Source organism: Coturnix japonica, chromosome Z, assembly GCF_054131305.1.
Source record: "Coturnix japonica strain WE chromosome Z, WE-NBRP24, whole genome shotgun sequence".
NCBI classification, from domain to species: domain Eukaryota; kingdom Metazoa; phylum Chordata; class Aves; order Galliformes; family Phasianidae; genus Coturnix; species Coturnix japonica.
The window spans coordinates 936,597-953,584 of record NC_140702.1 but is presented as its reverse complement, the minus strand read 5'-3'; the positions used below and the strand labels follow the sequence as shown (position 1 = coordinate 953,584).

Genomic DNA, 16,988 nt, shown 5'->3' with positions numbered 1-16,988 from the left:
GGCCCCAATAACCTTCTGCCTCCTCCTCAATTAAAAGTATGAAGTCCCCTCCCATTAGGGAACCTCTCCACACAAGTTCTGTCTGTCTCCTTAGCATTCCTGCTGTACTTCCACTGCAGTTCAGCCAGCTCCTGGGCTGAGTCTTTGGTTGTAAGTGTTGACTGATCTCCCCCTTCTCCTCATCATAGTTCAATTTCTCTTTACTTAGAGGTCCCATCTGTCTTGGGGGCTCAGTTCTATACTGAGTCTCTCCCGAGCCTGTGCTAGTTTGTTGCTGGGACAGATGGGGAGAAGGGCTCCTCCTTTTCTATGCTACCCGATTTTATATTGCCTGTGGGTTAACTTAGTGCCTGTGCTTTAATTTATTAAAATACAGGAGATCAAAAAAGGAAAAAGAAAGGAAAAAGAGAAGAAAAGGAGAGGGGGGGGGGGAAAAAAAGAAAAGAAAGTCACCACTGTGGACCCTGTGATGTCCTGAGCGTCTTTCCTACTCTATCTTCTTCTTTTGGGGTGATTGAGGACGTAGTGGGGTGAGCACTGCCAGCTGTGAAGTTTGCAATGCCTTTCATATGATGGACCCCTTCAGCTGGGCCAGGAGGTGTTGCCAGGCAGAGTGTGCAGAAAGAGACAGAATTCACGTTACAGTTCTGTATAGTACTGTCACAGAGTATGAGCCAGAAATACGCCTCTTCAGTCTCTTAGACCTTCACTAGCAGGGTCCTGTACAGTTATGTGCCCACCCTCTGGAAGTCCAGTGAAGCAGTTATGCTGCCAGCCCCGAACCTCCCCCACCCTCCCCACCTCCTGACTTCACCAGGAATTGAGAACTCTACAGTTTTGTGGTCACTTCTGTTCAATACAGATGCCAAACAACACATCTCCCACTAACCCTTCACAGTTTATGAACAGCAGGACTGGTGGCAAGGCTCCTCCCCTAGTAGGCTATTTGGCCACGGTAGTCTTGCATCTGTGTTGAGCTCATGGCCCCACGGTGTTTCCTTGATGCAAACCTAATCTCACTCCTTAGGAGCCTCTAAAGCACAGTGGCAGCCTCTGGAACTTCCTCAGATACACCCTACTAATCTTCTTTAGCTTAATCCCTGCCTAAAAACAACAGGCATCCTCATGTTTCTCAGAGGGTTGCTGGGCATTCCTCAGGGCAACTGGACCTCGTCTCCAGAAGACCCTGAGGTTCTCATGTGTCTGTAGGCTAAATTCAGGGACCAGGAAAGTTCCAGTGTGGAAAATCAAGGACTGAGCAGGAACATACTCCAAGCAAGCCAAAGCAAGATCAGTAACTTCTGTCATCTCCTGCACAGCCTTCTCTTTAGGCAGTGGATCTGGGAAACACGTCAACTGTGGACCTCCTCTGCACGTTTGATGGTGATGAAAGGGGACAGTGTCTTCTGCCATTTGCCATGCTGCCGTGGGGTTTGTTCTGCTAGTGACTGTCTGGTGCACCCCACTTCTCTTTAGTACCATTGCAGCCCACATTACTCCTCTCTTTTCCCACACGTGGTGTCTCTTTGCTTGCAGCTCAGCAGAGGAGCTTACCAATCTTTTTCGGTCTGTGAAAGCAGACTGAGAGATGACTGCTGTGAGTATGAAAAAACAGGGCAGGGAGTGCTGAGAATGTGGCATTGAAATGAGCCTTCGGATGTGGGTTTGATGTGCATGAAAGATCTTTTGTATCTGTGGTAATTCTTCATTTTGGCTATTCCTCTAGGAGAGCAGGGTCTTTGCTTCTGATGTCAATGGCAGCTTCACCTGATGTTCCATCAAGAAGCCATATGAAATGTTTCATTATGCCCTAGTGGACTCTCTTGCTATTGGAATAAAGAAAGCTGAAGACTCTCCTCTGTCTCTTTATGGGATAAAGATGATCGAGCAAGCTTCTTGGAACAGAAATTTTCCTAACAACAGCAAACCAAAGCAGGTAACCATGCTTTGATCCAGCACTGCCTGTGTTTCAGGGGGTGCTGATCATCAGTAGTGGTGCACCAGCCAGTCTTTGGCCAGGAAACATTCCTGGGCCTTCCTGTTTGAAAGCAAGCAGCTCCAAAGAAATGCTTTCAAATGTGAAAATGTCCACAGGGTGTGCTGAATGTCTCGTGCTCTGGTACATCTACGCTGCAATGTAATAAAAAGCCATTTCTAGCTCACTGGCCTCATGACACCAGAAGCCATCAAGAAAGGTATGAAACATATGGATGGGCACAGGACTGAGGGGTGGGCTTGACCATGGACACTATTGCACAGGTAATCTGTGAATGTGAAGCTGGTGCTGCAAATAAGTAAGCCAAGCCCATGAAGAGTCTTTGGTGCAGGGGACAGTGGATTAAGTAGAAATATGGGGAGGCCTGGTGGTGAATTCTATCTCACTCCCATAAACCTGCCATGGAAAGCACAATGTGCTTGCAATGGTGGAAGCAAACATCTGAGTGTGTATGGAAACACACCCTGTGACCCATACCTCCACCCAAAATACCAGAATAGCAAATCTTAGGATAATAGAACTCATTTTAATAATGCCCTCATAAACATCTGGGCCAAAGAGGATTTCACTGAGTGGACATTTCATACCCTCTGCAATGCACCAGCTTCTGGAAAAGGCAATACTTCGGAGTGTTAAAAACTACACTGAAAGCAATAGTTGGCAGAACATTCATGCACTGGGATAAACGTTTAGCCCAAGCCACCTGGTTAGTCAACACTCTGGGATCTGCCGGTCTTGATAGCCCTGCTCAGTCCAGCCTCTTATGTACTGAACAACGGGATGGAGTCCCCGTGGTACATAAGAAGAATTTATGAGGGAGAACAGTTTGGATCACCATTGCCTTGGGCAAATGCCAGCCCACCTGTGGGACTGATTTTGCTCAGGGACATGGTGGAAAATGCAAAAAACCAAACAGGGATGTTGAGTTTGTACCAGAAGGAGACTTGATGATGGGAGAGAACAGTCAGAAGTTTTAGGTATACGTGCACATAAGTACATAAATCTGTATATGATGGTAATTATAGTTTATTGACTATTTAGATATACATATATGTGTTGTACAACTTGGGCATGATGTCATGATATGGAATAAGCGGTGAATGCTATAATGGTCATCCTTAAGTAATGACATCAGGAAATGGACTGCTGGAACTGGGAAAGTCCACCAGGAGTTCTATGATTCAACCAATTTCACTGCTTTTCCACATCAGGATGCATTTTTCTCCTCTTTTCCTGATGTTAGTGCCTTTTTGCTTGTACCAGCGATTCCTGACTGCTTGCAAAGGTCAAGCATAGAGGATTGCTGTGGGGACTGTCTGAATAAGGCAGTGATTGGTGAGAATATACATCGGACAAGACCCTTCCGACGTGACTGTGAATCCCCAGAAACATCTTGAATTTCTATGGTAATTCGAGCTACTGGCTGTCGTTTTTCTGCTGGAGCTGGGTCTTCATTTTTCATGACAGCTTCAAATGTCATTGTTTTTCTGCAACAAAAAGAAAGGGATTTTAGACAAGACTCCAAATTTGTAGGAGTTATGAGGCAAAGTGATCCCTGAACAGAAATCCCAGCAGATGGCTGTCCATTGCTCACTGTGCTCTGGTAGGCTCTCATTGCAAGAGCTTCCCTGTACAACGCAGCCACCTAGGGAAGAGTACTAGAGAAACAACTCACTTTTGTCTCTTCATCAGCAGACGTTTTGCCAGGTAAGCCAAAGCAGCCAGAACCATCAGAAAGAACAGAACGGCAAGCACTGCAAAGGCAGATTTATATCCTCCTTGTTTCTGTTCCACATGCTCTGCAGTTCTCACACCTCCGGCAGCTGGAGAACACAAGACAGTGCAACACACTCGTGAGTTCTGCACTACTGACGACATCACAGTGTAGTGAAGAAGTGCAGGTGATTGGAGTATTCACACCATTATCATCCCTGATTCTTGTGCCTTAGTAGCAGAGGATGAGGATGATGTCTTACAGTCCACCTGAGCACAAGCCTACTTGCAATGGTACCACTAATCCCACTTGGCCAGCTCCACCACTACCATCAAAACAGCTCCAGTTGCATGTTTGAATGCAATTCTTCTGCTTTGAATGGCAGTAAACACATCCTCTACAGAAGCTCTCCACAGCAGTTGATTGTATCCTCCTCTCAGTAAGAAACTGTTTATTCCTTCAGGTAAATCAGCACTGACAACATACCTTTGGGATACTCTTCAGGCCCAAAATCAAGATCCATCTGAGAACGTGGATAAGGAATCTGAGGTGCAACAGCTAGAAGGAAACACAGAGGAGAAACATTTTTATTTCAGATGGTGGTAACTCTTTCATAATCAACAAATTCAGGAGAGTCAGGCTGGCCTTCTGGATGCACTTGGCATCTCTCAAGAGAAACCTACACACAGCTCTTAGCCATGCAATTCCTCCAAGACTCAAAATAAGGAACCCTATGAGAAGCTGCAGAGCCAGCACCCAAGGCCACATCTGCAACCAAAGGCAGATAATAACAGCTCCTGACATACATTGCAATTAATCTGTTAAGCCTTGAATGGCAAAAAACACTCCTACTGACAGACACTTCTTTCCCTATTCCACTCACAAGTATGTGTCAATATGGTACCAGGTGCCAAAAGAGGCACCATATTGGCACAAAACAAACCATGTATAGATCAGCTAGGGAAAAGGATCCCCGGGAAGCTCTAAGCTCTTCTGTGAATGCTTCTGCCTACACAACACTGGGGCTGCTGGAAAACACTGCTGAGTAGGGCAAAGAATCCCAGGCCATATCCCTGTGCTCTCTTGATTGGTACTCTGCTCTTCTCCACATCCCAGCATCAGCAAAGACCATTGTAAGGTATGTTCCACAGGAAGACAAGGCTGAGAGTACCTGGTGATGCTGTGAAATGAACAAAGACAGACCACTCACCCCTGGGGTAGCCTTGAGGCTGATGAAAACGGCGCATCCCAGATATACGGCGTACAGGCAGATCTATAAAGAAACAGAAGAAAGGCTTCCTTTCCATATTGTGCCAGGCTTCTAGATAAGGAGCCTGCAGAGCCTGGCAGGGGATCACGTAGTGTTTTGTGAGCCACACGTAGGCCCAGATTCTGCCAGGCCTAGACTAGAGTCCTGGGTGAGCCATGGCCAGGGATCAGGTGCATCCCCAAGGAAAAACATACCCCTGGAATCCTGGAGACGTTCCAGATCACCTTCCATGGGATATGCTTCATACGTGTCACCGACACGATCAGCATCTGGAATAGAGAAAACCGGAAAAGCTGTCAAGAGCTGTCTCAATATGCTGCTTCTTAAGGGATCCGCAGTGACCAGAGATGGATTGCGTGAGCAACAGGCAGAATCCACACACGTATGAACATTCTTTCAATGCGTGCATGAGCCTGTTTCAGCTGTGGGCTTCGACGTGACAGCTCCCCAGATGCTGTCTCAAGGAAACAGCCTGCAGTTCGAAGCCTGTCTGCAGGACAGACTGCCCTTGCTCACTGGGGACCCTGTGACATCCTTGAAGCATACGTAAACCCCATGGGGAGCACATAAGGACAAAAGTGTGCATTTCCATTAGTCGTGAGTGCAGAACCTGCTGGACAGCAAACGGCTCTGCTGACACCATCCCAGCCCCTACTTGGGGCACGGGTGAGCAGACTGTGTGTCAGAGACTAGTTGTTTCTCCAGTGGACCCACCATCCAAGTCTGTTTTGCAGCTCCAGAGCTTCATAGCTGTTATGTAAGATCATTTGGGAAGGTGGGATAAGCTGAGAGGCGATCTGCTTGCTGCCCGGAACAGGGACTTGTTTTTGATCTTTTGCTGTCTTTGAGATACCCCCCCCCGCCCTCCCCATCTGACTGTGAGTGTGTAGATAATCCCCTGTTGCCTGAAGAGCATCTCCTGTGCACCCTTCTTGTAGGTATGGCAGAGTGATTCCATCAGTCAGTCACCCTCTCACAATCCTGGATGCTCCTAAACTTTTCTACTTCCCCCTTTAGTTCTACCACCAGGCTGAGCAGATCATCCATTTGCTCACACCGCACACGGGTGGTATCCCTGCTGCCCTCCTGTAGCAGTGACAGGACCAGGCATTCTCTGCAGCCTGAGACCTGTAGTGCAGCATGGACATACATGCTTTCTGAATCTCCACGTCCCTTTTAGAAGGAAGCTCTAAACCATGCCCTAAATGCTTCTGCCCTTGCTGGCATCACTTCAGGAGACACAGGGATGAAGCTGCTGGCAAACACTGCTGTGCAGGGCAAAGAATCCCAGGCCATATCCCTGTGCTCTCTTGATTGGCACTCTGCTCTTCTCCACATCCCAGCATCAGCAAAGACCATTGTAAGGTATGTTCCACAGGAAGACAAGACTGAGAATACCTGGTGATGCTGTGAAATGAACAAAGACAGACCACTCACCCCTGGGGTAGCCTTGAGGTCGATGAAAATGGTGCCGCCCAGATATACGGCGTACAGGCAGATCTATAAAGAAACAGAAGAAACGCTTACTTTCTATCTTGTGCCAGGCATCAAGGTAAGAGCCTGCAGAGCCTGGCAGGGGATCACGTAGTGTTTTGTGAGCCACACGTAGGTCCAGATTTTGCCAGACCTAGAGTAGTGTCCTGGGTGAGCCATGGCCAGGGACCAGGTGCATCCCCAAGGAAAAACATACCCCTGGAATCCTGGAGACGTTCCAGATCACCTTCCATGGGATCTGCTTCATACGTGTCACCGACACGATAATCTGGAATAGAGAAAAGCAGAAATGCCATGCAATATTCCTTGCTGCACCATTTACCCATCAGTTTGCTGTGCTCCAGGCCCTCTGTGCTCAGTGGGCACAGCTCTCCCCTCTAGGATGTCCCTCTCTGCTCCATGGTGGGATGCCTGGTGAAGCTGGAAAGCCATCATTTCAAAGGGAACAGAGTCGATGTAAGGGCCTGTTTTTTCCCTGGCAGACCCACCATCCAACACTGCTTTCCAGGCAGCTTTAAGAGTTTGTTTCCCCTCTGCTTCGCTCAGTGCCCAACCTACCTGGACTAAGGCCTTCCCACGCAACATTGCGGGGTCGCCCATGACATGGAGTCACAAGGAAAAGGAGAAGGAAGAGCAAAAAGCAACACCTGGGAGCAGTTGTCTCCCGTAGTTGCCCCATGCTACCTCTCGTCCACAACCAGCAAGCACCCTCCTTGGAGGCTTGAGGCAAGACTGGTCAACTGGTTCCTCCTGGCGTGACATAGTATGGGGTTCCTGAACGTCACCATGGTGCCCATTATGACCTCACAAAGCACCTCTTGAGGCACACCTTGAGGCAAGAAAACTCTGCTCGGCCTTTCTGAGTTAGAACTTTTTGAGCACCTTATTAAGGAGTATGTTTCCAAACAAGGCCCGTTGTTTTAGTATTCCTGCAGAGTTGGTTTGGATGTGCAATACTGTCTTCATATTCATCTGTACACATTGAAGGAATCTCAAGCTTCACCGCAGACTGAAGTGTATCAGGATGCAAAACAACAGAAATCCCACTGATCCCATCCCCTGACAAATATAGCTATGTTTCCTGTGCAGAATAATACAGCCTAAGTGTGACTTCTGTATTAAAAAGCAGACCAAGTAAGACTACAGTATTAATGTGTGCTGCTTTATGCATGTCACGGGTTAAGCGAAAATCTACCTGTGCCAGTGACGGGGGGACAGCTGGCCTGCATGTTTGCTGGCCGAAAAGGAAAGGGAAAAAAGGGAAATTAGAAAAGAGAACAGAGGCAACAATCTAAGGAGGCACACTTATTTACTAAATTCTATATCGAAATACAGGATAACACAATATAATACAATATAACTAAAATTAAGGCTAACGAATCAAGCAAAATAGGAGTGAGAGTGAGTCCCAAAACCAAGAGGCCTACTGTAGCTCTAGGCTAAACGGCAGGAAGGCTCCCACACGCTCCCCCCTGGCTCCGAGGATTCAAGAGGGCGAGTCCAGCCCCGAAGTGAGATCATATAGTGTCCTTGTCCCGTGACTTATCCCCGACCGTGATGTTCTCTGGGATATGTAGTTTTCTTCTGTGAGCTGCACATTCGGTAAAATTATCCATGCATTACATGATATTATGATGTGGTATACTGATAGCAAAATTACAAAACCGTGACAATGCATTGTAGTTTTCCAAGTCAAGGTTTTATTTTTAATTTTATTGTAGTATTTTCTACTGTTACAAATTCCAGTAGGTAGCGTTCCACATGTCTTTCACTTAATGGACCTGCCAATGCAGCCTTATGGGACCTTTTGCAGGCAACAATTCAGACAAGAGAAAATCTGGTTCATGAGGCAAGTGTCACGGGTTACCTAGATTTACCTATGCCTGTGATAGAGGGGAGCCACCCCGTAGGGCTTCCCTGGCCCGGAAAGTAAAGGAAAAAAGGGGAATGGGATAAAAACAGCAGCAATCTAAGGAGGAAAACTTATTTTACTAAATATGATACCAGAATACAGGATAACACAATATAATATAAAATAATTTAGGCTAATAAATAGAACGAAACAGAGAGAGAGAGTCCCCGAAAATCGAGAGGCCTACTGTGAACTCTGGGCGACACGGCTGGAACGCTTCCCACTCTCTGAGAAGTCAGAGAGAGAGAGAACTCCAGCCTGGGAGCGAGATTATATAGTGTCCTGGTCTCATGATTTATCCCTGACTGTGATGTTCTCTGAGATATCTAGTCTTCTCCTGTGAACTGCGCATTCGCTAAAATTATCCATGCTTTACATGATATTATTATGTGGAATACTGATAGCAAAATTACAGAATTACAAAACCATGACATTCCACCCCTTATTCTACATTATTACGTCATGGTTGATATATATACATATATACACGTATGTAAAACTATGATAGCTAAATAGTACAATTAAATGTAACATAACTAAATGTATAACTATATGTCATGGTTTAATAACACCCTATTGTGACTGGTCCAGAGGCTCCATGTATTTTGGGTATCGATTACCTTAGGATGGGATATTTTAAGGATTTCAAGGGGTATCGATGGGCCTTTGGGATAACTGCTGTTAACACAAACGGTGTTAAGCAGCTGTCAGCTTTACCTGGTCTGTCAGATGATCCTTCTGCTGTGGGGCTTGATGATTAGAGAATCAGGGAGTGATTAGCAAAACTCACTCGCCTTTTAACAGCCCCATATGGCCAGTGCGTAAAACCAGTGGGGAATGGAGGCTGACGGTAGATTACCGTGGCCTGAATGAAGTCACACCTCCATTGAGTGCTGCTGTACCAGACATGATAGAACTCCAGTATGAACTGGAGTCAAAAGAAGCTAGGTGGTATGCCACCATTGACATTGCTAATGCCTTCTTTTCCATCCTATTGGCTGCAAAATGTAGGCCACAGTTTGCTTTTACCTGGAGAGCTGTTCAGTATACCTGGAACCGTTTACCTCAAGGGTGGAAGCACAGCCCAACAATTTGCCATGGGTTGATCCAAGCTGTCTTGGAACAGGGTAATGCTCCTGAACACTTGCAGTATATTGATGATATTGTCGTGTGGAGCCATACAGCAGCAGAGGTTTTAGACTTGGACTGGCAGAATGTATAAAAATTGGGAGAACCATTTAGCAGAAGCCACCTGGTTGGTCAACACTCGAGGATCTAGTAATCGTAATGGTCCTAACCAATCCAGCTCCCTACGTACCGTGGAGGGAGATAAGGTTCCTGTAGTACACATAAAGCGTGTGTTGGGAAAAACAGTTTGGGTCCTTCCAGCATCTGGAAAGGGCAAACCTCTCTGGGGTACTGTCTTTGCACAGGGACCTGGGTGTACATGGTGGGTGATGGACAAAAATGGGAATGTCCAATGTGTACCACAAGGGAATTTGATGTTGGGGGAGTGCAGCCAATGATTTTCTTGTAGATATATAGGTAGAGTCTCAGAAAATATTTGACGAGTGTCCAGTTAGGTACAGGACTTGAGATAGAGTGGATTAATGTTAAGGAAACACTTTTTCTGTATACCTTAACTAGGCTTTCTGTAAGCAGGTTTTCCATCTGGGCTCTATATCGTGCACTGGCCATGCATGTGTAGAGCACACATGGAAAGAAGTATAATTCAAAAGGAATCTGCTGTGGAAGCTGGGAAAGGATGAGTGCACCTTGATGTGGGGGACGCCCTAATAGAGCTGCCTTTCCCCTCCACTGCTGTCATGTTTTCCTTTTTCTGGCAGTTTTGCCATTTTTCTCAAAATTAATAAATGATAATGAGTTAAGTTATGAAGTTTTATTCTCAGCTTAGGGATTTGTGTGGACTAGATATAAACTGATAAGAAAATAAGGTTGTTGATTACTCACAACTATACATTTGAGTGTGTGTGTGTGTATTAAGCATAATGTAATGATGTTGAATAATGGGTGGAATGTCATAGTTTAATAATTTTGTAATTTTGCCATCAGTATTCCACATCATAACATCATATAAAGCATGAATAATTTTACTGAATGTGCAACTTACAGAAGAAGACTACATATCCCAGACAACAGCACGGTCAGAGATAAGTCATGGGACCTGGACACTGTATTATCTGACTCCCAGGCTGGACTGACGTCTTTTGAGTTCTGTCATTCAGGGGAGTGTGTGGGAGCCTTCAGCCGTTTTGCCTAGAGTTTTACAGTAGGCCTCTCGGTTTTGGGACTCATTCTCTCTCCTATTTTGCTTGATTCGTTAGCTTAATTTCAATTATATTGTGCCTCTTGAACACTGCCAGAGGTTGGTTTTTGCCAGTCATGTAATCACAATAAAAAGTATTTAGTATTTGCTATTAAACTTCCTTGCATAGCTTTCCGCTTGTTCTTTGATTTTTAAATGCATGCAACCATCCCCGGTAACAAATCTGTTGTATAAATGAAAGTAAGATGTGCAGCCAGTCCCCACACAGCAGCTGTCCCCCCAGCCCTCTCTCCTCAGTTCTGCTGTTTGTTTTTTTTCCACATGATTTCGTACGTTATGGAATGTCACTCTGGCCATTTTAGGTCAGTGGTTCTGGTTCTGTCCCGTTCTAGCTCTTTGTGTCAGCAGCAACCCCTTGCTGGCAGGACAGTCCGAGGTGCTGCTCAGCAACAGGTGACATACTGGTGTGCTACCAGCATTGTTTTTCTCCTTAAGCCAAAACAGTATCGTACCAGACACTGGGAAGAAAATCAGCTCTGTCCAGCTGAAACCAGGACACCAGCAGAGGTGAACTGATTCATCGTGTCATAAGTATTAGGTAGCTTGAAGAAGCTTCCACAAACCAGGAACTAATGCAAGGTGAAAAGAACGACTTCATGTTACTGTTAAGAATCAAAGAATCAGAGAATATCCTGCACTGGAAGGGACTGACACCCTGCTCCACACAGGAGCACCCCAGAATTGAAACCCTGGGGCTGAGAGCATAGTCCAGATCCCCTCCCCTCCCCTCTTTGCTTTTCGGTGCATTAAATGGGCATGGGGGGAGGGGACAGCACCGGAGGGGAGGTACCTTCCACCCTCCCACAGCCCGCCGGTGAGATTGGGACTTAATTTTTTTCTCCTTGTTGAAATTCTCTCGTTGTTGTTTAGTGACGTTGGGTTCATTAAACTGCCGCTTGTTCTCAGAACGTTCTTTTTTTTATATTTTTCCTTCCTAGATCCAATCGCAATCTCCCTTCGCTTCCCCTTTCTCCGAGCGCACGTAGCCGGGCCAGGCCTGGCCGCCGCACCGTGCAGTTAGAGAGGGGAGGTACTTTTGTTCCTTCTCTGCCCGGGTTTGTTCCCGCTGTCACGGAGTGAGCTCTAGAGAGAACTCTGTGACATCTACAAAGAGCAGCCTCTGCAAAACCAAAGTGCTTGAACAGCGCTGTGTGCTGGGTATGTGCTTGGCACCTGTCGTGGTGACAAATTTGCACCGTTTTCCCCGGTAGGAAGCAGAGATGCTGTTCCATAGGCAAATAACAGTGATTTGATGACCTCTGCACCCTCCCCAACATCTCCTACATGAAATCACCTTTCCAAAGCACCGTTTCCTCCACTGCTCTTTACTTACTGCTGTTTTCCAGGTCTCCTTAAACCCCAGAATAAACACAGTACCTCTGGATCTTATCTCCTGTCATGCTGAGTTTTCAGGAATTAGACCTGGGAGAAGTTGTACTGAGGGACGTGGTTTAGTGAGAACTCTTGGTGATGGGTGGATGGTTGGACTGGGTGATCCCATGGGTCTTTTCCAGTCCTGGTGATTCTATGATTCTGTGATTCCGTGATTCTGTGCTGGAGCAACAGGAGAAGCCAATGGGGAAAATCAAGGGAAATACCTAAAAGGAATTAAGGAGTTATCCTTTAAGGAAGTGAGAAGACCAGCTATCCAGCTGAAGTGCTTCTACAGCAGTGCACACAGCTTGGGAAACAATCTGGAGGAGCTGGAAGCTACTGTGCTCCTGTAAAACCACAATATAGTTGCTGTCACCAAAACCTGGTGGGATGATTATCTTGACTGGAGTGTGCCTATTGGTGGCTACAAGCAGTTCAGAAGGCACAGGTGAGGAAGGAAGGGAGTGGGCATTGCTACCTACACAGGAAAGAACAGAATGTGAAGAGCTGTCCCTAAAGAAGTCATATGGGTGACAGTTAAGACACCAAGGCAGGAAAGAGAGCCTTGTGAGCGGTGTCTACTATAGGCCACCTGATCAGTCAGAGCCTGTTGATAGGCTCAGGAAAGCCAAAACCCTGCTTAAATTGAACTTCACAAGGGATGCCATAAAGAACATGTAACTCTTCTACATGTACCTCAACCAGAAAAAGAAAATCCAGGAGGGCGTATCCCCCTTGTCAGTGACACACGCAGGCCTGTACAACAGATGAGGAGAAGGATGAGGAACTCAGCAACTTTTTTGCCTCAGTCTTTTCTGATAACTACTCACCACGCAGCCCTCAAACTTTGGGTTTGGTAGGAGGGGGTTTCGGAATCTACATCCTCACTGTAAGCAAAGATCAGGTTCATGAGCACCTGAGGAATCTGAACATCCACAAGTCTATGGGTCCCAAGGAGAAGCATCCCAGCCTCCTTGTCCTATAGCTTTCCAAATTGCATCTGCAGCCCGTTGTTATATTGTTGTTATATTCTGGCTACAGTAGTGCCAGCTGTAGCCAGAAATCCATTGGCTTTGAACGATGCCATCAGCCAGCAGACCCTTGCAGCATAATGCTTAACCTCTCTCTTAGTGAGGATATGCAGGAGGGGTCCGATAATTGCCTGTTCTTCAGCAAATGTGCTCTACCCCATCCTGCCCTCGGCTGTGTTCACCACTCCAATGATCAGTGATTTCTTTATCCCAGGTCAGTCCAGCTGACCCGCTCCTGCTGAGGTCTCTCTCTGCGTCGCTGTGCTGGTCCTGATATCACATTGGGGTCACTGTTTACTGGGAAACCTGCAGGTAGGGGATATTTTGAGGGTGGGGATGACTTGCATCTGGGGGATTTGGGGCTGGGGGAGTCAGGAGCAGTTTTTCGAGACCACCCAAGAGCATGACTGAGCCATGTCCGTGTGTTACTTTTTCTTCACAGCTATGTCTATACATTGCTACATATCTTGTTTTTCCCTTAGGCCGTCGTTGCCTTTAGATACATATTCTGTCTTTAGCTACATATCCTGTCTTTCACATCCTGATTTCCCCTCAGCTGCTGCCTCCAGTCACGTACCTTCTCTTACAATTTAACTAATGGAATTTCATCATGTCCTTTCTCACGAAGCCATTCTGCATAAACACTCTCCACACTGCAGTTCAGCTGAGATCCAAAGCTGCACTGGAAAAGGCAACATGGATTCCTTGAAAGCAGCCAGCAGAGCACAGGCAAAGCTGATGCCAGTCTGCCCCACTGGATGCCTGTGGTGCGCTGATACCTACAAAGCCCTCACGGTCCATATGGCCCAGAAAAGCCTGGAAGTGCGCATGGCCGCCCTGCCCAAATTGCTCTTGATCTCCCATCAGCTGGCACGGGAAACACAATGCAGCCATGTCCTTCCCAAGCCCATCAAGCCAGGGCAGACCCAGGCCAAGGGCAAATGCATTGCAGGCAACGTTCTCAAGAAGAAACAGAAGAGTGACCGTGGTGTACCCAGCCCTGGAGATTTCCCCATACTGGTGCCATGCCCCCCCTATATTCTGCTGCCCTGGAATGTGGGTCAAGCCAGGAAGACCATCCAGCAGAAGGCTCAGATTCACAGCCAGGGCCAGGCTGAGGCACAGGAGCATCCCCAGAAGCAGTGCTGCCCCCAGGAGTCGGCAGAGAATGCTTTGCCTCCGAGCCACGCAGCAGACAAGGAGCAAGAGCATCCCACAGCTACCATAGCACTTCCTGGCTCAGACAACACATCAAAGATAAAGGATGCCAGCTGTCAGACAGACTGTGCAAGCTTTTGCATGACTGACATCAAATCCAGGAGCCAGTGCGTCAGCAAAGCGCATGCTGTCATCTCAAAGCTGCAGCTCGGTCATAAAACCTTTGGGAAGCTCTCCATGCACATGGCCAGAAAATGCCTGGAGATAAAGCTTCACTGCTTACCTGAGTTAATGCAGAAGTCCATGTGGCGGCAGCGTGGGATGTCCCTCACCCGCCCAGCTGGCACCATGGCATCAAAATCCCAGCTGGTTCACAGATACTTCCCCAGCCATCTGGCTTGGTTCCTGAATAAGACACGCGAGAACCTGGAGCTGCACATCCGCTCCCTGAAGTTGAAGCGCTGTGAGAACCTCCTTACCTCAGCCAGTCCATCAAAGCCTGCAGTGTCCCAGGAGGAAGAATCTACCAGCTCATATGTGACTGCAACATCCATGGCATCTTGGGCTGAGGTAGGCCTCAAAAAACAAAAGCAGCGGACCCTGTCGAAGAAGTCCCTGAGCAGAGGCAAAAGCAACTGGAACGTCGAAGTGAAGGGCACTGGCTTTCCAACTACCAGAGTAACGGTCTGGGGAGTGGAAGAGAAAACCACCACCTACCCCAATAAGCCTACCTAAATAAATATTTCTTTATCTATAGATAATTTTTTCTATATACCTAAATAAGTAAGTGCCTAAGAGCTTTCTCTATGAGGGCCTTCCTGGGGATTGAATGGGGAGATGGGCTCAGGAGGGAAGCTGTGTGTTCCACAGGAGGACATGCAGATGAGGACAAGCCCCGGCAAGGTGGCTGGAGCTTCTCCTCCCCTGTGGCCGTGCCCTGGGTGCAGCTTGGGGCTCTGTGACCCATCTGGAGGCACAGCACCAAGTCCTGACACTGCAAGGGGACTGCAGGCTCCCACAGCACCAGGAACAGCCTGTCAGCTCCTTCTGCAGGCTGGCACATTGAGGTGCTGCAAGGCAAGTCCTTTGGTCACCTTGGCCTGTGATCCAGGAGTCATCCCAGCCTGGTCTGTGGGGATGGGGATGGGGAAGGCAGCATGAAGCAGGGATGACCAAGGCTGCAGAATAGCGTCCGTTGCCCTCCCAGCACAGGCAGCCACCAAAGAGCTCCCTTGCACTGGCCACACCGTGCATATGGAAAGAATAGGGTTCTTGCACTGCTGATGCAGCTTCTGGTCAATCCAACTTATCTGACCGTAGCTTCTGTTCTCTTAGGCAGCCTGGAAGGCCAAGCATATCCTGGGCTGAATTAGAAAAGGGGTGGCCAGCAGGGGAAGGGAAGTGATTGTCTCCCTCCTGTGAGGCCCCATCTGCATCACTGCATCAATAGACAAGGGAAGAGTCACCAATGCCTATCTGTCTTGACTTCTGTAAGGACATGGAGATTTTGGAAAGGGTCCAGAGTAGGGCCACGAAGATGATCAGGGGGCTGGAGCACCTCCCCTATGAGGACAGGCTGAGGGAGTTGGGCTTGTTCATCCTGGAGAAGAGAAGGCTGTGGGGTGACCTCATTGCAGCCTTTCAATACCTGAAGGGAACTTACTCCCAGGAGGGGAGTAAACTCTTTGAAAGGGCTGACAATAGCAGGACATGGGGAAATGGTTTTAAGTTAAATGAGGGAAGATTTAGGTTGGATGTTAGGGGGAAGTTCTTCACTAGGAGAGTGGTTAGGATGTGGATGCCCCGTCCTTGGAGGTGTTCAAGACCAGGTTGAATGGGGCCCTGGGCAACCTGATCTAGTAAATGTGTATGTTTGGTGGCCCTGCTAGGCAGCGGTGTTGGAACTACATGATCCTTGAGGTTCCTTCCAACCCAGGTCATTCTGTGATTCTGTGATTCTGTGATTCTGTAAGGCGTTTGGCACAGTAATTCACAACATCCTTCTCTCCACTTTGGGAAGATATAAATTTGATTGGTGAACTTTTCTATGAATGAAGAATTGGATGTAGGATTGGGTCCAGAGAGAGCTGGTCAGTGGCTCAATGTCTGGATGGAGTTTGGTGATGATTGGTGTCCGCTCTACAAAACTGACAGAACAACACCGTTTTTATCAGGACACACTGTGTAAGATTTACTTTTTCTTTAAATTATTTATTTTTTAATTTTTTTCCTTTGCCAAAGAAAAGTGGGAGTGTCATCAGCTTTTCCATAGCACAGGATCAGCTTAAGTAAAGGTAATCCTGATACGCTTCAGAGTCAGACACTGTCACAGCAGCTAAAGTCATCATGAGTCCCAAAGTGAGATACACCAAAATAAAGAGAAACCTGGACACCTGAGAAATCCAGAACATGGCTGATCCTTTTATTTGTCTTTTTCCTTTTTTCCCCTCTCTTCATTTACTATTCCTCTGCCTTTTTCTATTTCTTTTTTTTTTTCTATTTCTTTCTCTTCTCTACTTCTTTTCCTCTTTTCTTTTCTTTTCTCTTCTTTTCTTTTCTTTTCTTTTCTTTTCTTTTCTCTTCTTTTCTTTTCTCTTCTCTTCCTTTCTCTTTTCTTTTCTTTTCTTTTCTTTTCTTTTCTTTTCTTTTCTTTTCTTTTCTTTTCTTTTCTTTTCTTTTCTTTTCTTTTCAT

The 16,988-nt window shown here is 46.9% G+C and overlaps 2 protein-coding genes across 2 annotated transcripts in view; one reads left to right on the top strand and one right to left on the bottom strand.

The window, feature by feature from the left end:
• The window catches only part of LOC107307923 (uncharacterized), a 201,861-nt gene that overhangs the window by 170,856 nt on the left and 14,017 nt on the right, over nucleotides 1–16,988 (top strand). The window lies entirely within an intron of this gene.
• On the bottom strand, nucleotides 3,005–5,068 carry LOC146753320 (uncharacterized). Its single transcript, XM_085530428.1, has 4 exons — nucleotides 4,921–5,068; nucleotides 4,197–4,268; nucleotides 3,672–3,819; nucleotides 3,005–3,483 (listed from the first exon to the last, which is right to left on the bottom strand). Exons 1-4 carry the CDS (start codon nucleotides 5,015–5,017, stop codon nucleotides 3,204–3,206), a joined length of 597 nt encoding a protein of 198 aa, XP_085386554.1. The 5' UTR covers nucleotides 5,018–5,068; the 3' UTR covers nucleotides 3,005–3,203.